The 21,945-nt window shown below is 37.1% G+C and overlaps 1 protein-coding gene across 1 annotated transcript in view; it reads right to left on the reverse strand.

Moving 5' to 3' along the window:
- Positions 1 to 21,945, reverse strand: part of THADA (THADA armadillo repeat containing) — a 162,944-nt gene that overhangs the window by 116,625 nt on the left and 24,374 nt on the right. Inside the window, exons 22-26 of the mRNA XM_054062233.1 lie at positions 19,487 to 19,596; positions 11,444 to 11,576; positions 8,408 to 8,521; positions 7,146 to 7,268; positions 6,366 to 6,457 (exon numbers count right to left, since the gene is read on the reverse strand). Of these exons, the coding sequence (XP_053918208.1) occupies positions 6,366 to 6,457; positions 7,146 to 7,268; positions 8,408 to 8,521; positions 11,444 to 11,576; positions 19,487 to 19,596 (572 nt within the window). The remainder of the gene's footprint in view (positions 1 to 6,365; positions 6,458 to 7,145; positions 7,269 to 8,407; positions 8,522 to 11,443; positions 11,577 to 19,486; positions 19,597 to 21,945) is intronic.

Genomic DNA, 21,945 nt, shown 5'->3' on the forward strand with positions numbered 1-21,945 from the left:
GAAGGGCCAACTTTTCTATAACTATATCAAGTTAGTTACAAAAAACAATGCAGAATTTCATTTTTATTCCACATAAAATAAACAACACTATGAAGAAAAAAGAAGAATCATTATAAAGATATGGGGTTTGCCACCTTCAATATAGATGTGGTGACTTTCCACTTTCAATAAATATAACATTTGTTTTATTAGGAATTAGAAAATACTTAAAACCTAGAATAGTAAGCAAAATAGTTTAAGTTCACTGACTTGAGAAAACATTCTTTTATGCTGCACAGCTCTAAAATAAATACTTAAAAGGAACTAAGAATATGCCACTATATCTTTGTTTTCATTTTCCTTCAGATAAAAGTGCTAGAACAAACATTCTTACTAGTTTACGTTAGCGTGCTTTTATGGGGTTAATAATTGAAATGTCAATCAAGGCCTGTATAAATACAGTAGTTAAATAGCTTTTGCTTTAGAGGCACTTTTATTTATAAGAGAGCTAGCCAAGATTTCTAAAGGACTGCATGGTCTGGTTTGCTTTGATCTCTTTTAAGTACAAGTTTCTTTATACCTCTTGTTTTGCTATTTATTAAACCCTTTGTGTAATCAGGTACGGAAAGAGCACCTGTGTAGAACAAATACTGCAGGAAAAGTGTGACTGAGAGGAATAATTATGCAACACACAGTTCACTAAAATATTTGTGAAGTCCTTTTCCAAAAGCACTTTTGTTGCTATAGTAAGCAAGAGAAATAAGTGTACAATGGGCTCAGAATAAAATAAGGGAACACCACTTAAGCCCAACATCACAGACAATCTAGTATACCTGTATCAACACTCAACTTAGATATACATAAATAAACATGCCTGTATATATACATGCACATAAAACATAGTTTAAAATAAAATATATTTCACATGGAATATATAAAATAATCATTTTTAACAAACTTTTTCGGAAAGTTGAACTGTGTATAAGTGTACACATGTGTGTACATACATAAGAATATATCCACAGATATAAATAAAATTAAGATATATTTTTATATATAACTCTAGAAACTCTACAAGAACTTTGTTCATCCACTGCCTATGTAACTATTAACTTTAATCTCTTGCCACAAATTCAGCATTCGGAATTTTACCTCCAAAACAACCTACACACTTTCTGCCTGGGAGTATTCTGTGAGAAGTAACTGCTTTTTACCTAGTAGGGTGAAGTTAATGAGTAAGGGATGTGTACATTATGCATGGAACAAAACAGAATAATTATATTAATTAATACGACTGAAATATTTATCACTACAGCAGAAACTAAATTATCTACTCATGCAGCTAGGTTTACAGTAATTTTTGTTTTATTGAATGCATTTTACTCACTCGGTAGAAACATTCATTAACATTATGCCCCCAATTTATTTAAAACAAATGAACAGAATAAGTTACCCCAGGCCAGCACATTACATCTACAGGATGTTTCACTTGGGGTAAACTTTCCTTCAGACCGCTTTACCATGTCCATCTTCCTATTTTCTGGCTCTGACTTACAACTACATATTATGAAATTCCTCCCTGTTCAGGAGAGCACAGACACACATTTGCACAACAGTGTGTTAATTGTGTGTTTAGCTCCCAAAGATTTGACTGGGATTTATGTAGGTTAATGTTTTTCTGACTCTGTATATACAAAATAAAACCTTGAAGTAAAAAAGGTTCTGTAGACTTTAGCCATTCCAGATAGTTATTACGTTTCTAAAAACAGCAGAAATCACATAGACACAGAGGATTCTCAACCTCAAGGACAACAGTCCATATTTTCTGCTACAAAGGATTTTAGATGCTTTTAGATTAGACTCATAAAACAAATAGAATAATTTAAGTAATAACAGAGGGAAACAGATTTCTGTAGGAGCTTGTTTTCATTTCATGTCTGTTTCTGCACAGAAGTTTCATAAATTTTGCCTTCAATTCACAAGTTAATAGCACCTTATCATCATTATTCCTATTATAAAGGTACTTAGTAATAGGAAGCCTGTTCAAAATTACATTTAAACAAGCATATTGTTATTGAACTATTAATCAGTAAAACCTGTAATGGTTATCTGAGTCAGCCTGAACTTTTGTATGTTTTCTTGAGACAGTTCTGAGCTTAAGTCTTCTAAATCTGTCAAAGTCAACAAAAAAAGAGCCAGAGCATTAAAAAAGTTAAACAAAGTAAATGTGGCCTATTTTTGGCAGACAGGAGGGAGAGGGATTTCTTTTTCACAAAAACAGACCCCTCATAAGAGAACGTAATGCACCAAATCCTTATTAACTACTTCTCAAGCATTCACTGGAACAACTACGGTGGCAGGGAGGGAACAGGCTGCAAAACGTGGCAAAGAAGGAGCTAGAGAAAAAGGACAAGAGGCATGTAAATGGCTTAGTCATCTCCTGAAACCTCACTGTCACTGACCCAGTATTTCATATAAAAGCTGCAACAGATTAAGGTTGCCAGAGAAAATCCACTAGGGAATCATTAACAAGATCCAAGATAAAGCAATCCCAGCCCTTCTCTCTGTAGCATGTGGTCCAAGAGGTACAGAGCACAGAGGCCAGTTTTGTGAATCCATCCATATTTGTGTTTTCCCACTGGAATCAGCACAAGAGGCTCCGCACTCTGCTGCCTCACCGCTGCCCTTCCTGCACCCCAACTGCTGTAGTCAGCATCCTCTCCTGCGTAGCTGTGCCTCAGTTGATTCACAGGACTTCAACTAGTGGTGTGTCTCCAACTCAGCAATGAGCATTTATGGGCTACAATAAGGCTGTTCCTATTGCATGAAGCTCAGTGCAAATATATACATAAATACATCATCTGTTTCACGTAAAAATCACCAAGATTGCACTACAGCATTTCAGTCTTGCTTACAGAACTGCTTTTTAATGAAAGTTTAACCTTTTCCATCCTGGAACCTCCTCTACCAAGGTGAACAGCTAATGAAATTAACCCCATCCGAGAGTAGTTCTTGGGTCTTCAACGTGCCCCTCTGAGCAGTACTTCAAGAGCAGGCAGTGGGAGACCATGCTGAGGACAACAGCACAAGCAGCTCAAACGATGACTTTCAAGTTGCTAAAATGCTAGTGCTTTTTAAGTAAACAGATTTAGAAGTTGGAAGAAGTATTACTTCAATATGTGAATTCTGTTCTGGCAAAACACTAAATGATACAAGTTTCTTGGGAGATGTGACCAAGCACAGCTGCATCCCAAGGATATGACTGCAGTGAGCTGTGCAGCAATGGTGACACCTCGTGGTGCCAAAGCCCTGAAACACAGACTTCTCAAACACCACCTGCCTTAAATCCACTTGTGGACTTCAGAGGAAGAAGCTTTACAAACAACATAGCCAAACAATCTCTACATCATTCTCCTTCTAAACCAATATCTCCTGCAGAGACAGGAGTCAAACCTGAAATCGAATCTCTACCTCTGTCTTCATACCTCCCGTCCCACACTGACCTGTCTTTAGAAGTGTTTTCTCATTCCCTTTTTTGTGGTGTTGACGACTGCAGGAGGGAAACAGTAGAACTGACTACGTACAATGTTTAATGCAAAACTTCAAAATAAATAAAGGAAGGAAAAGGAAGCCAGCCCAGCTTTAACTTCGTATGGTCAAAATGACTACAAAGAAATTACTGCAAACGAAAATCTTCAGAGAGTCAAGCTGACAGTGCCACTTACATAAAAATCAGCATTCTTTTTAATTAATTCAATCCAAATATATAAAAATTTACTTTCTTTCATTCTGGTATCTCCCATCCCCAACACATTCTCAAATGCATTATCTTCTGCAACTTCACAAACAGAAATCTCAGATTACATATCTCACACTGCATGTATTTGAGAAGTCGGTCTGCCTTCCCACCGAAGAGGTTAGTGTGAAGTTTTTTCCCTAGGATACAAGCTTAAAACAGCTGAGGTATATCTTTAAATAAGTGTTTAATATAGAAATTAAAAAAAAACAACTTCAGAAGTTGTTACAAAAACAAAGTGAGAAGGCAAGAAGTGAGAAACACGTTTTATTGCTCTGCTTGGGTTTCAGGGGTCATGCAAGTGAATTCTAAGTTTGGGCGAGAAGTGATTTGGGTTTATGACAAAGCAGGCATAACTTCATGCAGCAGGGGAGACAACATTTCAAATAGTTTCTGCGGGAGAGTTATTTTCTAAATGAAATCTCCCTCCAATCACTCACCCATATTTCTTCTTCACATTCATATATGCATTGTAACTAATTTTTTTCAAGTGACACCTGACATTAATTATGTATTTCAAACAGCTTAAAATGGCACCTACCATTTAAAAGATGAAAGACTCATATCATCCCAGGACATTTAACTTCTCATAATGTGCATGAAAATTATATTAGCTACATAGATCAACACTAAGGAACCACTGTATAATGAATTTTTAAAAAAAGAGTGCAATTTTTTAAGGCAAATCATAACAACTGACTTCTTTGAAATTGTATACCTTGTCCGTGATTTGAAAAACGTATTAGGAATCTCTGAAATAGTTACCATAATATCCATAGTGTGACCACTCTATGACCTACTCACCCAGCAGTACTTTTTAATGAGTTCTTCTGCATCTAGCATTATTTTCACATCCCTGCTAGAGCAGGAATGTCAGCTACAGAGCACAGGCCATGGGCATGCTCCATTTGCTGCAGAAGTTAAAGGAAGGGGCTGAAGGCCAAAGAAAACATCGGGGTGCTTGTGCACTAACTGGAAAGCACAGAGAAACAGGAATGCTCAGGGCTGAGTAGTTTTAAGAAGTTTTACATAAGTACGTGAAATAGTACAGGATTCAGAGCAGGACCACTGAGTTCAAGGACAGAATCCTTGGAAAAGAATCATAGAATCTCCTGGTTGGAAAAGACCTTTGAGATCATCAAGTCCAACTGTAACTGTCCACTACTAAATCACATCCCTAAACACTTCATCGACCCATCTTTTAAATACTCCCAGGGATGGTGACTCAATCACCTCCCAGGGAAGCCTAATTTCCCTGATGTCCACTCTGAACCTCCCCTGGTGCAGTTTAAGGCCATTCCCTCTTATCCTATTACCTATCACTTGGGCAAAAGACCAACCCCCACCTCTCTACAACCTCCTTTAAGGTAGTTGTAGATAGTGATAAGGTCTCACCTCAACCTCTTCTTCGCTAGGCTAAAGATCCCCATTTCCCTCAGCCGCTCCTCATGAGACTTGTTCTCCACCCCCTTCACCAGCTTCATTGCTCTACTCTGGACATATTCCAGGATCTCAATGTCTTTCTTGTAGCCAGGGGCCCAGAACTGAACACAGAATTCAAGGTGCAGTATCACCAGTGCCGAGTACAGAGGGAGAATCACCTCCCTGGACCTGCTGGTCACGCCAGTTCTGATACAAGCCAAGAAGACATTGGCCTTCTTGGCCACCTGGGCACACTGCTGGCTCATGCTCAGCTGCTGTCAACCAACACCCCCAGGTCCTCCTCTGCCAGGCAGCTTTCCAGCCACTCTTCCCCAAGCTCGCAGCTCTGCGTGGAGTTATTTTGCCCCAAGTGCAGGACTCTGCATTTGGCCTAGTTAAACCTCATCCCCTTGGCCTCAGACCATCGATCCAGCCTGTTCAGATCCCTCTGCAGAGCCTCTCTGCCCTCAGGCATATCAACACTTCCTCCCACTTTGGCTTCATTCGCAAACTAAAGGTGCATTCAATCCTTTGTAATTTGTAAATCCAGGTAATTGCTAAAGATATTGAACAGAACTGGACCCATCAGTGAGCCCTGGGGCACTCTACTTGTGACCAGCCTTCAACTAGATTTAGCTCCATCTCCCACCACCTCTCTGGGACTGTCCATCCAGCCAGCTTTTTACCTAGCAGAGGGTAACTTGGAGGAAAGAGACATGAAAGAGGGCCAGGGAGATCCAGAGTGAGAAGACTAAAGGGGAAAAATTAGTAAGAGTGAGATTGCCTCCAAGCCTACTACAGAAGTAAGGGAACACACGTGACCATTGCTCCTCTTCTCCTTCAACCCCCCTCCTTTGTCATCAAGAGCCATAGGGCTAGTTTGTGAACAACAAGAGAGGTTGGGCATTTGGAAGAGCCACTGGTACCAAAACCTCTCAGCAACATTCTCCTTCTGTGACAGTGCATGTGAGTATGAATTAACTATCAGTGCTTAACAGCAGATATTTTTGGGCCTACCACTTATTTCTTGGCAGCGCAGTATAAGGAAAACTAGATGTTTTTGTAACATCGTGATTCAAATATAACCATGAGGCAAGCAACATTTTCAAATTGTTGTTGGCTAAGGTAATGTTTTGCAAACGTAGAATTCGTACCAAGTGAAGCTTACCTATTTTTTTTGGAATTTTCATCCTTCCCTCTTTTAACCCCAAAAATTCTTGTAATCAGAGCACTAAAAAGAAGTGTAGATGAATTTCTTACCTAAAGGAAAAAGAAAAGAACATGAACTATGTTTCAAAAACTGCTCTGAAAAGTACTAATATTGTTTTTTAAATACAGCCACTAGTTGCAAAGAACGGATCAATGAAAGATAAAGCATGCGTACTGTTCAGAGGTCAGCACATGGAAACAATTAATTCAGAGCTTCTTTCCTCTTAATCAGGTTTGCATTAATAGAAAGTTCAGATTTTTTGAAAATGTCCATCTTTAACATAAGGGATACGTACAAATGTCTCGTGGTTCAAAGCATTCACCCTTATCCATAGAAGTTAATGAAATGTTTCACCTTAGTATGCCATATGGAACATTACCTTTTACTGAAAAGCAAAGTAATAGTGAGAATGAAAGTAAATGCACTCCTCACTAGCTAGCTGCACCGTCTCAAAATTTAATAACTTAATATTTTTGTCTATAAGATATTGTTTGTCCCTACTTTTTGTCAATATCAGTGCTTCATATGACAGAAAAATTAACAACCCCCCCAAAAAAGTGACCAAAACTCTGACTTGTTTGCAGGTACACATTATTCTGTATTGTAACTCAAAATATTACACCATGTAACATCCCAGAAATCATGGTCCCGCAAATCACTAACATGACCAAAGCTGCACTGAACAGCACCACTCCATGTCCTGTTACAATAGAGAAGCAATATTAAAAATTAACTTACTGCCCAAACAGGTGACATAAAACCTAGAATTGCTACTTGTATTCCATCTGCAACATAAGGCATGATGTTTTCACCTAAACGTGTATCCCTAAACAGGGCCCGAAGGATATTTAAAGCATGAACCTATGGGAATACAAGAAATATAAGAAAAAAACATTTTCATTGGAAAATCTTAAATATAATGTATTTTAATTACAGCAGTGAACATGTAAAACAAAAATAATTCATATGCACATTTACACCTCTTTATTTCCATATTAAATACAAGAATATCACGTAATACAGCTATTAAAAAAATGTATTAAACAGTGTAGCAGTAAACACTGTTAAAAACAATTAGAGTTTAAAAATATATTCCTCTAAAAAGAACAGTCCAGGCAGCGCAAGCAAAGGCCAAAGTTCTTTTTTCCTTAGCTTATCATTTCTATAAAAATAACTTTCAAAGTTTAGAATCATCTTTTCCAACATTCTTGACATGCTGTAGATACTGTGAGAAAAAATAAACTACAACTCACAGGAGGACAATATTAAGCTAAAACTGACAGCCAGGCTTGCTTCACCATATGGAGCATTTTCTGATATTTCTCTATTCTCCGTAGGGGAAAGCAGTAATCTGTGTAGCTTCACAGACTATGACAAGTCTACGTAAATTTATACCAGCAGCGGATCTGGCAGGACCATTAGAACATACTTCTATGTTTTGTCAACAAATTATGACTTGCCCTTACAAACAAAAAGATTAAGCATTTGATAACAATATTTTGAAGATAAAGATCTTGACTTTTAAATAAAATTTTTATGCATTACAAATGTATATATTTAGGTTTTAAAAGTTACTAAGTATAAATAAAATCACTTTTCATGCAATATTTTAATGCATACAATATGAATCATGCAACTCATTTACTCTAAATGTAAGCAAATGCTTGCTTGTTAATTTCCTTGTAAAAAAGAAATTACTCATCAATTTGTTTAGAAATATACTGCAGGCAGTAAACTTATATAAATTCAAAATGAATGACTATATTTGCTGTAAGGAAAAAAAGGGATGAAGTTATGTCCGGTCCATTTTTCAGTATCCTACACACTTTTAAATTCCAGTGACTTTATAACCTCTGCACATGCAAACTCATTTTAAAATCCAGCTACAGATAATGAAAACAAGTTACCCTTATTAAAAACACACACAAATTTCCTTAGATCTTTGAAGTAACACAAACACATTTATGACATTTGCCTTCTGATGAGAGCCAGTATTTTACCTGTGGAATTACATTTGATGGTTCATTCAAAGAGTTGGCCAAAGATATCAATTCTTTCATTGTCATTTTCAGTAAATCTGTTTTGCTCTTCTTTGGTTCTGAAGCTAATAAAGCCTACAGAAAGTTGAGGCGTTTTTTAAAAAAAAAAAAAAAGAAAAAATACCAAGTTATTTCTAGCCATTTTTCTTTACTACCAGTTCTGCTTCATGTTTCTACATTTACCATATTACAGTCTCACTTCTAACTGTACACAAAGACTAAAGGAAAACTTGCAACAAGTTAAGTTTCAGTTTTAATGCTTAGTTTTGTTCAAAGCCTCTTAGTATTCAATTTTTCAGTAAGAAAGCATTGTTTACGCACTATCTGCCCACAAAAATTTGCTTTTATGCAACAGATAACTTATCACGTGCTAAGAAAAGTCGTAGTATTTATTTCTGTGAAAGTATCTGCCATATTATACGTACTTACATTTCCTAAAATAGACATTTGTTTAGTTTAATAACACACGTATTAAGGTGACATGGACTGGTCAAAGAATAAATCCTAGTTTTCAAAACAGGATACAACTAGCAGCATATTTTTAAAGAAGGTAAGATACATCCATCTCCAAATAGTAGTACAGTGGGTAGGGCACCCAGCTGACATGAAATTATTCTAATTTAGTCCTCTAAAATTCAGGACTAGAGTTAAAACAGTTTTTCTCTCTCTGTCTAGTAGTTCTTGTTGAATTTGTCCAACTTAGTAAAAATGGATAATCATAAATCACTTATTTGTAATAAAACATTATTATCCATTTGTGTTTTGGGGCCCAGAGACTGCATAGCATCAGTTCAAACAAGATATTTAATAGTACTTTACATCACATAAGGACAACTGAAAGGATTTACTGCAAGCCACATGAAGTATAGAGGTTGGACAGAAACCCAGAATTAGTGACTGTCAGTTTATCAGTACCTTTAATGATACGAGAAATAGAGAGGAACTGGGGGAGGGGGGAAAGAGTATTCATGACGCATAAAGTAAAGGAGAACAAACTGAAGACTAATATTTCATGCCCTAAAAATGTTAAAAGCTGTAACTAGTATTTTCCCACCATTCCCTCACCCAATAATTGGAGCTGCACCTTTGTACTATTAGGTAATAATATTTCTATTTTAAAAAGGTCATTTAAAATGCTCATAACCTTTAAAATTACATAACATCATTAAAACAGATGTGGTTTATTATAACAAGAATGTCACAGGAAGCAGATGGCAAAGAGACCACACTGAGTTTTGATTTTATGCATTAATAAAATAACCTTATTATGGTACTGTTAGGATATACATTGCAACTTGTATTTTTATTATCTAAATGAAACATATTATTTAAGGTTTAATTCATTTTACTGTGTGCTACAGGCACATTCAGAACTGCCAAAGAACACTATTGCCTCTCTTTACAATAAAATTACAATTCAAAGGTAGATTATTTCAGTCTAATCCCACATTTCAAACCTTCTCATTAATTGACTAGACTAACTTTGTACTCTTCCAGAGCTGTCCAAATAGAAGCACCTGACCTGTTTATCCAAGCACCTATGGCACAGTGCAAGGTTTGCCATATGCACTCAGTAACGCAGGACAACTCCACACCACGTGCGTCTTCTGCAATGGGATACCACTAGGTCCACCTAGTCCTTACATTAGACAGCATAACTTTTTACATGAAACATGGATTCAAACATGTTTGATTCTTCACATTCTCAGGGTTAACACCAGCTAATGTGCTCTGGCTTCAAACTCTGTGGTGTGAATGAGGAAATCGGAAGATGTGAAATCACCAACTCATTTTGCAGACAACTTCCAGATGTAAAAGGGAAAGATCTTTTCAATTTCAACAGTTAAAGGAAAAAAAAAAAGTCTCTAAAACCAACACCCTCCTTCTGATGTCTGCTGCCTAGCACACACACATAAAGCCAGGATCAGACTGTGACTGACATAAGAGACGTCAGACAGAAGCAGGCTGCCTTAACTTTCTCAGGGTGAACTCAGAATGGAAAACAAGCAAGATGAATTATTCTGGCAGGGAGAGCTTTCTCCCAGCAGTCCCTCAGATTCTTGGAACGTGGTTGAGACTATACGTCATCGAGCAGAGAAAGTTACAAATTGTATAGTTAATTTTGGACTCCTGTCTTAGAAAATTAGTTGAAGATTAAAAGGATGGAGATTAATTTAGGGGAAAAAAATCATGGCCACTTTAAGGAATGAAGGAATGGAAAGAGGCAAGTGTCATCTGCAGGACCAACTCTGCAGTGACTGACCCCACAAAGATGCAGATGAGCTGCTGCAGACTACTGTGAGGCACGAGCAGAGACAAAACACTGCCAGCCAGCCAATCAGCCATTGGTTCCAAACTTGGCAGAAAGCAGAGCCTGGGACATGTGGAGCTATGGTAACATAGGGAGCAGTAAGACTGCGGTAGTGTGGCCTCATTTTCAGATGCAGGTCTTCAGTAACCTCCTCATCCACTGCACTCAAAACTGTCAGTGAACACCAGTCACTGTGACTCTGACTTGATCCTGCTTTATTGCTGTTGAGTAGACTTCTCAAGCTCTTTGTAGTATTTTCTAGGCCACCATTTTACAATTCTATGATGGTCTGTTCATATTTTACTAAACTCCCACTTTGCATGGAAGAAGCATAGAGTTAAACAGTTAACAGAGTCTTACTTACTCTGTGAATTAATTTATGAATTTGCTGGGATTATTACAGTGTCCACACAGAGCCTAAGCTAAGTCTTCTGAAATGCTAGTCAAATCTACCTCAAGCATCAACAGAACTGCAGTGCTAAACAGTGCCAAACAAGGTTTAATTACACGTGGCTTCTTGGTTGCACAAAGGCAATCAAAGCCTGTATTAAAAAAAGTAACTGTTTGACAAAAAGGGGTTGAAGTAAGAGAAATAAATAAATACATTAGTGTATTCACCAGAAAGGACATTAAAGCAAAAAAAAAAAAAAAAAAATCAAGTCAGAGGTAATAACATTAGTTCATACCTGTATGTAGAAAGGAATTCCTGCACTGCGCCTCGTTGCACATAGCGTAGACGAAGGATCACAAGATTTGATTTCTTCTAACACACAGCTTAGCCACTGCTCTGGCATCTTGTGGAGATTCTCACTGTCACATCTACGTGAAACAAATATATAAGAAACTAGGATAGAGTCAAAGAAAACAATTACTGACGTTAAGAAATATTTCTTGATATATGTGACCATTTCCAAGCATATAAACAGCTTTTTTTCAATAAATAAGATAAATTTAAAATGGAATTGTACGTTTTTTCCAATGTTGGTACAAATTACATTAACCCTGCTTATTAAGTGCCACTAGGAAAGATATATTTCACTGAACAAAAAACCGCTTCAGCAGTGCCACTTCTTCTGCCAAGAACTATTATTCTGTTCTGCAGAAGAAAACAAAGACATATGCATATCACTCACTGTATAGGAAGTGACACTTCACAAAGTCATATCTCTGTTGCCACACAGTAGCTGATGCGTGACCCTTACATGAACTAACATATACAATTCTGTTTATAACCACACAAAACAAAACCGGAGCCCTTCACAGTAACTACATATTATGCAAATACTCCTGCAAACCTTGGAGACAAAGAAGAAATGAAAAACAAGAGATGCTGCTCTTTTTAAAATACTCGATCAGTCAAACTTTTGGTAAAGCACCAAAATTGCTCTCCTATCATCAAATACTCCTCCTCTGCAGTTACAAAACTCAGCATAGCCTGAAAGCAAAGGACTTCCAAAGACAGGAATAACTCTAGTCTCTTTCAACGAAATTCACTCAACAAAATGTACAATATTCAGTGTGCGAGACCAGTTCGTTACTCTTATATCTATGTTCCAAAATGATCATTCACCATTACAAAAATTTCTATTACTAGGACATTGCTGTTAAAACCCGTCACGCTGGTTTGACAGGTGATTCAGAGTAGGAAAAAATTAATCACTGTGAGCAACACAACTGCAATTATCTCAACCATGCAGGACTTGCCTTACCTAAAAATATAATTAAATTCATGATTAGGTAGTGAGACCTTACAGTAAGACTACAATCAAGTTTTCTACCTACAGGACTGAAATAAAGAATTTAAAAGAAAAACTAAAATGCAGCTGGTACTGAAATCAAATGGATGGTCTACATTTACTCTTCCCTCCTCTTATTTAAACAAGAACTTAGGTATGTTAGAAACCCGATACTGAACAACAGATGAGGCCTTTAATCTGTAGCGAAACCCTCCTTTCCTTCTTTTACAAAATAAAGAGAAAATTAATAATGCAGAAAACAGAGGTCACAGTAAGTACCAGACAGGTCAGCAGAAGACATAGCTGATTTCTTTTTCTTCAGTAATTCCCTTCATATTTCCACCAGAGGTTTCCTACAATGCTGCCAGGCCTTCTCCTTGTTTTCTTTAGAGGGCAGCACCTCTTCAAAGCAGTGGCTAGCATGCAAGCCATCAGTCCAGAACGCAAGAGAAACATGGCTTCATAAGGGGTATATCACCAGAGTATAGAAGAAAGGCACTGCCTGCCCCAAGACTGTGACAGAAGTAATCAAATTAACCTGGAAACTAACGGAGAGTTTTCTTTTCTTTGACTTTCCTTTTCCTTCCCCTTCTGACTTTCAGGACACATTCCTTTGCTCGCTTTTGGTTACACAAGGAGAATGCAATTCTACAGTTGAGACCACACAAAACTTCTCATGGATCTCCTTCATGGGTCTCTGCAGCTAGACGTTACTTCACAGTTCTCTTCATCCACATCAACATGTACTGCGAAAGCTACTGCTTCTGATCATATCCATGGCTGGTCTTACCTCCCTAGCTAGGCAGAATTTAAATGTCTCAGTTGAGTCAAGCAAAGAGCAGTGCTCATCTCTCTGCATTATGTTACCTTGGTATTTAAACAAACAACCCGCAAGTCACATTCACATCTGCTGTGGTGCAGAAGAACACGAAGTAAAGCATTAAGGAAATATTTAAAAGTTGCTGTGTAGCTGAATATTTCATTCTTAAGTAAACTGACGTTTTTCCCCCCTTTAAGTAGCAGTAGAAAAAGGAGAGATACACTGAAATCTAATGAACTTCCGACTCCCTTAAAACTGTATTGCTTTGATCTTGCCACAAGTAAATGTACCTTGTTCAGTCACCCACCAAGGCACTTTTTCTTTTTCGTTAGGTGAAAGAGTTATTGCTTTAAAGTTAAAAACATTAGAGACTATTGACTTTGCAATGGAGATGACTACTCCCTTAAATTTGGCAGCCAGAATGCCCTTATGGTCTGGCAAGAAGAATATCATCTTAAGAAGCAAATGGTCCTAAATTTCAAGAATAATGAAGCTTTACAATGTAAAAATGGTGGTCTCAAGCTCAAATGTCATTCACTAGAATGAAATAGTAATTATTTTTACCAGGTCAAACAAATAAGTGTTAATAATTAAAACATAACTCAGTAACTTGATGCACAAATTACGTAAGATGTACTACTGTTTTTCCACAAATTTCTGTCTGTCCATCTGAAGTTACAGCAATTCCATACATGCCCCAAACCCTTTCTGTGGTTAGTATCAATGAGTACAAAAAGCCTGGCAATCCAAAGTTAAAGCTAAACCCCTCTCCCTAACTCACATGGCTGTATTTTCTCCTATCCAGAATGAATGGTGTGTTAAGAACAAAGAGTTGATCTTGGATTTGGCCTTCCTGGATGTCAGTGGTTTGTGGCATAAACTTCGCATGGCCAGAAGCACTTTCTAAACGCATATATCCAGAACTCAGTGTTCCCAGTCACTGTAACCAGTCCCTGTGTGTGGAAAAAGGGGTTTTCCTTCACCATTTTCCCTCTCTTAACAGCTCTGTAGTATTACTATTTTTCACATAAGTAATGTGATCCCTATTCTTTATAAAGTTAGACCCCATACTGCCCCGGCACTTACCAATTAAGCTGTCAAGAACCTCAGAAATACATTAACATTCAAGGTTTAAGTCACTCTAGAAAATGTCTACTTTTAAGAACAACTCCTCTGCAGCTATGAAGTCCTCCCACCTGCATTCCCCTTTTCATAGGATCTGGTCTAAATGAAGCAAAATATTCCAAATTATATAGCTGCATTGAGAAAGGTGCTGCTTTGAGGTTTCTCTAGCAGTAAAGCTGTGCAGAAAAAGAACCTTGGGTGGTCTCAAAATTTCAGAGAGACAGTATAATATCCACTTCTCTCTCTGTCACCAAGTAGAAAAAGAAATGGGGGTAAAATAAGAACAGAGTTAAAAATTAACTTGTATTTGAAAGAGCACAGCCTTAACATTGTATCTTGTATTTCACTATACATTGTACTTCCCAACCTACATGCATCACAATACATAACAAGAGAGTTCTTTCACCCCATTGCTTTTTCTTGTCCTTCATTTTAGACTCCTTCCTCCACTCTTTTGCTGAAACATTAGTAACAATTCTAGTACATTTCACTAAAAAGTCTACCTACAATTTTTAAATTCTACAAGAAGTTTTCCTAGCAGACCACGGAGGCCTGGGAAGGTAAAGTGTTACAGTCACTTCAGAGCAACCAGATTAGTCAGAAGTAAGGTTTACTGCAAAGGATTACGAGCATCTACTCCCAGTTCCCCAGCAGGAATACTACAGAAGATTAGACACTGATGCAGACGAATAATTATGCCTGATACTGAATTAAACATTTGTAAAATCAAAATAATTTTTTTCTTTATCATTACAGTTTTCCAGCAAACTATATGACATGGTACTAACCTGCATATACACAAAGTTGTGTTCACAGAGTTTAATTTAAGCTCCAATTTGAACATTTAAAAATTTTGAGATTGCAGAAGCTTTTATGTTCTATTTCATCTCTCAAGAAAAGCTTCACTAAATAAAACAGAAGTGAAACAGAGAGAACACCATTTCGAGCAGAGAAATTAAGAGTACTCATAAGGGTTGCAAGAGATTCAAGTTTAAAACAGATACTCATAGCCTTTCAGGGTACTTTCTGTAACTAATTTGATTATTGGACCAAATGATCATTTGTAATTTCTGGTGGACTATATCAGCAAAGTATTTTTTATAAAGCCAAATGCTGCCCCTTTCATTGGTATAAATGTTGCTTGTTTTTTAACTGCCTGGTTTTCTGAAGGATCAGTCTGAAGGTATAGTCACAGATAATACTAAGCAGGCACGACAAAGAGAGTATTACACTTCTAGAAGGAATATGAACAGGGAAAAGGAAGAATGGTAACTGGCGTACTTAGAGCAGACTCAGCAATTTACATCCAAATGTCAAGACAGAGATCAAGTTTCATCAGGTTCATAAGAAATCTCTGTGGAGGAAAGATTTTTCTTTCACCACTAACTCAGACAGGTCTGAATACCACTGCTCCATTTAGAAAAAAGTCTACTCTTGGTTCTTATAAAGACTGGTATTTAAGGGTTGTATAGCTAAAAGCAAGCTCAGATGGCAAATATTTCAGCATATAGTGTTAAGTAAATGTTTGGCTATAAAAGTGAAGGACTCTGTTCAACTAGAGTCTTTCATAAAAGCATGGGAAAGGGATCTGGCACAGTCTTAGTGACAGAGTTTTCATTGGGGCTTAGAGAAAGAATGAATTGAAGTGTCAAGGATGCTTTTGTAGATCTGGAGTTAATTGTGTTCCATAAAGTATCATGTTTAAGCTGTATGTTACTATAATCTGTACCCCCCAAAAAAGGCTCTCTCCTCTGGCATTTATGGCATTTTACCCAGCTGCAGCAGGGTAAATGGAAAGACTCTGGGACACTCAACAAACCTGCAGGGTGACTGCACTCGCCTAGAGACTCAACTCACTTGTTTTGTAGAAGAGTACCAAGATACTCCTCATGTCTCAGGAATACCAAAACAAAGAGTCAGTGGCTATTCTGGTATTAGTCTCCTTCTGCCTTCATTTCAAATATAACTATGAGCCTTGAGACCCATATTTCCTGGCAAATATCTTCTTTCATTGAAACAAAAACACTTCTGCAGAGCTGCTCTCTGCTTCTTGTAAACCAGCTTTTCCCAAAAGAATATTTGTTCCACTTGAAATACTTTAACTTTAAAAATCTAAGCAGTATGCATCATAAAATAATTGTTTTAGAGAACCATTAATTCAGCAGAGGAAAATTACTTTATAAAACAATTCTTTTTTCAGGTTTTTTTTTTTTTGATGATACATACATACTACTTAATGTTTTAATAACTTCCAGAGAAGCACAGTTCTCTTGAGCTTAGCTCTTCATTTAACAACATAACATAAAACTGCTTTTAAAAGGATCATGCTCCATTAAATACAATTGGCAGAAAAAGGGAGAGAGAACAAACATATCAAGAACTTCTCAGAAGTGTGGGCAGATTTGCTCTACTCTATTTGCCTCAGCTTTTAAAAGAACTCTAGCAACTGAAAATCAAGGAAAAACAGGTAGTCTGCCATGTAGAGAGTCCACCATAAATATTTTATATTCTTTCCAGTATTTCCTGCTTATTAGTTTGCCTTTCCTGTAAAGTTTGTCCTACATAGTCCTGTGTATTGACTGAGACCAGACTAGTGGGCCCGTACCTGTTTGGATCACCTCTTTTGTCTCTAAAAAGGCTGGTGGTAGTAAATGGTCTTTTTTAAAAAAAAAAAAAAAAAAAAAATCGTTACTCTGATGGCCAGATTCTCTTCAATGTGATGTGAAGAATAAATATTTTGAAATGGAAGTAGATCATACAACTTAAACATGGAAATGTTTTACATCAACACGTTTATATTCACATCCAAGAAACCTAGGGATAATATCCTTCAATATTCAGCAATTGTTTCTATGCATTGTATCTTATTAAGAGCTTACTTTAATTGAAATGCTGTATTAATTTAATGAATATTCAAAGAACTGCTGCCTGACACGAAAATACTACCTAGTGTTAGAACATGTTTTAATTTGTCACTGTACGTCTCAAAGACCAGTGCCTTAACTTGTTAATATTTTGTTATCTGAACTTATTCTTGCCTTCAGGGAAAAAAAAAGTTTCACATACAAAAGTTTAGATAATGACACAGAAAGTCTTAAGTTATGATGGCACGGGGGTTGGAACTAGATCATCTTTAAGGTCCCTTCCAACCCAAACTATTCTATGATTCTATGATGCCAGAGTTCTGCAAGAGAGGCACCGAAAAGAATGAATGTTTTTGCTGTTGTAGTAGGGGTTGCTTTTTTTTTAAAAAAATTTAAAAATATCCACTATTGCAATAGTTCACAGTGTGCTCAATTGTCTACAAACAGCAGCCAGAAATATGCAGCAGAGAGCAGAACAATGCTTAGTACCTGACTTGGAAAAATCAGAAGTATGTCTGCTCTGTAGCCCATTCAAATTAGATTCATTAACTCCTGTGACAGTATAACCACCTCTCCAGAAAGCTGCTCAGATAAGTGGGAACAGCTGAACTGTTGTACGCAATAACACGTTTCCAGTCACTCACCTTGGCAAGCTTTTTCTTTCTCACTGCAAGAGCTGCTCGCTCAATACTGACAGCATTGAAAATATAAAAGATCTAACCCAGCTTCTTCCTAAGAAGCCAGCACAAATGGTGCCACTAAGCAATCATCCAATACATCACCTTAAAACTCCCTGAACCAAGTTTTCATAGTACAGGAGAACACAGCATCTACGCAAGTGTATATAATGCATACAGATTGGCAAAAAAGATAAACAAGAATAGTATTACACATCAGATTTTTCCTCGGTTTTAAGTAAATAATGGAAGTGTAAAGTAAGGTTGTGTGAGGTCTCAAACAACTCAGACCAATTTAAAATGCTCCAGATTTCTAGCAAATAAAAGGAAATCACGTACCTTCTACACACTCATCACCAACAGCACCACGGCTTATAGTTTAACATCTCACTGGCATACAGAATGAAGGCCATATGTCAAATACCGATTTCCATACCAGTGTTGGTATGGAAACCTATACACAGCTACTCCAACAACATCCCGTATCAGTGACCAACGCCTCAGTTCTCTTCGGAAAACTGGCTGAGGGGGGACCACAGTGGATCTGGTCAGGCAGCTAGTCTGTACTAAAACCAGCAACACTGTTTCCATCACCAGATTTACTTTTAGTTAAAAAAAAACCCAAAACAAAAACCATAAAACAATGCCACAACAAAACCTATTCTCCCTTCTTTCCACTCCACCCCTAAAAATAAACAAGAAATAGATCAGTTGCCCTAAGTGGGCCAGTTTGAGATAGAGGAAAACAATGGTTATTTAGCATGGCGTAGGTGTGAAAATACATGTCCTTCAAACTGAAAATTTGAATGGTCTTTCCAAAGATGACATTAAAAAAAAAGCAACACCCATAAAGTCAGCAGAGATTTTGATTTGTCTTATTAAAAACTGGACACGGCATAATTACTATATATCACAAAGAAACATTACCAACACTTGAAATATGTAACTAAACATGTGATGGAAATTCCAGCACACTTTTCCCAGACCTCAGGACAATTTTGTTCATTTAGTTTTTCTAGGAAAGTTACGAGGGGAAAGAAAAAAACAATCTAAAAGATTGCATATCACATCTTGTGATGCACTGCCAGGTAGTCTTCCAAATGTCAAACTACACAAGTCAGACAAATAAAAAATGTTTCCTGGAAAACATCCTGGCTGAAAACAAAGTCTGGCACTCATTTTCATGAAGGGCCAGCGAAGGGGGGACAGAGGAAAGAATTCCATACTCCTACTTTTCCCAAGAGCTTCTGAGAGCTGTTCAGTAAACTAACAGACAAGAAGTGTAGAAAAATGCAGCAAGCATTTGTCTGCATTGTCTTTCAATGCCTAAGCACCATCTCTAACCATAAGTGACATAGTCCAAGTCACAGATGTCATGAAACTAATGTCATAATCATGTCTACACCAAACTCAAATAAAATCCACATAAAATCAAGGATCTGCTTGCACAGACAGTTTCAGGATCAATGCCACAGTTTGGTAAAAATACTACATACAAAACTTCTACCTGGAAAGCACTCCTGTAAGTTGCACAAAACCAGCGTATGCCAATTCAAATGCACCCCTGTGCCTTGACTGCAACAGATGATGTTTAAAGTAGTCTCCAATATTTTTAACCTAAAAAAAAAGAAAAAAGAAAAAAGCTGTTTGAAATTATGTATATATAATTCATTTATATGTGCCAGATACTCTTCTGCAATTCAAAGCGGAAAAACTTTCCCCTGGCTGAAAACACCACTGGTGAAAGCTGTAAGTCCTAGCATAAAAAAGCACTTACTTTAAGGATAATAAACATTATACACAGATTTTTAGGTTAAAGTGATAGTGCTATGTCCTTAAAAAAGGCCAAAAAATATAAGGGACATAAATATTTGTCCAATAGGAGCCACTCAGATTTTAGAGAAAAGAATGGAAAAACCCTGATTTTCAGAGGAAACAAACTTAGAATCTTTCTCGTTTGCCTTCACTCTTACCTAAAACTCCAAAGAATATTTCCCTCTAGAATATATTTCCTTCTAGAATATTTCCCAAGAGTTATTCAGCAAGAAGTTATTCAAAGCTTTAATAAATAACCAAGCATAAAATCTGATCACATAAAATTCTGCTTATTCTGTTATTTATAAAATAACAAACTTTAATAGTCTGACAAGTAATTAAGATGCCAGAAATATTAATGTCATATCTAGCTACATGCAGTTTTCCACCCTACTGTTAAGTAATTCATATTGCCTAAGCAATGAGACTGCAATAATTAGAAAAAAAATATTGAAGACTAAGGCTAGTTATTATTTCCTGCAGCTAAAACCTAACAAACAATAACTGCAGATATTTGAGCTAAAGCAGTTACGTCTGAGTGGACTCTAAGCTAGTTTATGTACCTACATGGTGTCAGCTTTCTAGCCCAAAAGGAGGTTTTTTTTAGAATGAGCTCACCCACAGACAGACCAACTCTCCAGGTGTGTAAACAAAACCAAACCACAAAACCCATACACATGCAAATCAAATTACTGTCCTGTTCCACCACCACCCTCGGATTTTTAAAATAATTCATACTAATTTTTTTTTTTGAGGGGTCATGTAACTTTTAACTTTATTCCTTGTATTTCTGAGCTTTTTCCAAAAGCCACATTGCCTACAAGGTCACTTCAAATTGAACTCTAATATACACTTCCACTCACAGGCTTGAGCCTGAAGAAAAACCACTGTCTAACTCAGTTCTCACAAATGACATAAGACTGATCCCAAGGCCAGCCTGTAAGCATGGATTCTTATAGCATCATGCCATCCATGAGTGTCCAGCTTCCCCGTGTCATAAAAACAGTATTTCATACGTCAGGATGAAGAACAAGCAAAGGAACATAATGAAGATCCACAGCAAATGTAAGAAAAGGTGATCCTACCAACTTTGCTTGCACAGGAAATAACTCTGGTTCAAGTTAAAATATTAAAATATGGGGTAGGGACCAAATATCTTCAATACAGTTGATCTCCTTGGTCAATCACCTAGAGTACAACAGGTTAGTTTTATTAATCCGACAATCAGCAATTTAAAGGGCCATGATTACTGCTGAGAGCAAGAATCTCAGTAGTCACAATATAAATACTGTACAGGGCATTCCGAAAGTGCTCTGAGAAACCATTGCTACATTTGTGGATCCATATCTTATTTTCCTGGCAATAAGATGCCACTAAAGCAAGGTCCTACATTCCAGAGGGTATTTTTTTAAACCATTAAGAAGGGATGGCTTTAAACCCCTAACAGACTGTGAAAGCATCTCACAGTTAGAAACTATTAGTAGCCAGTGAACTACTGGGATTTGGTGGGTTTAAGGTTTAAAATTGGTCTTGAAGAGAACAGTCTCCAAAGCAGCAATGGGAGACACACTTTTGCATCAGTGGCACAAATAAGTGACAAGTACTGAGGGCTCTCAATACTTTAAGCCTTCCATCTTCTTCAAATGTTCCACTAAAAGGGCTCACACTGGTTCTCTTTGACTGTTGGGTTAACACAAATAGAACCCCTGGTACTGGGACAGTACTGTCTTCACTTTTGATGCCTGTTTCTTTTCACCTTGGTACACAGTTCTGGCAGGCTTATCTCCCAAAATTGTCTTAAAACTTCACAGGTGAGACTAACAGGAGTTTGAGGAAGAGCTTCAAGTTCCTCCAGGCTTGGGGCACTGTTTCACAATTTGTAGGTCATATAACAAAATCAACAACCTTCATTAGGTATCATTTTGTTAATCATTGTGCTGGTTACTAAGACAGAATATCACTTGTATTGATTGTCCTAACAAGCAAAGCTTTGAACCTGCCATTTTTGAACTTCAAGGGTCAGAAGGCAAATGAAAGGTAGAGTGCATGTTTTAATAGAGATCCCTGCAGATATACTTAGGCACTTCCTATGTCTATATTTAAAGGCAAAGCACTCATGCTAAAATGGCCTAGGCTTTGAAGACTGTCAAT

The sequence above is a fragment of the Cuculus canorus genome, chromosome 3 (assembly GCF_017976375.1).
Source record: "Cuculus canorus isolate bCucCan1 chromosome 3, bCucCan1.pri, whole genome shotgun sequence".
Lineage (NCBI taxonomy): Eukaryota > Metazoa > Chordata > Aves > Cuculiformes > Cuculidae > Cuculus > Cuculus canorus.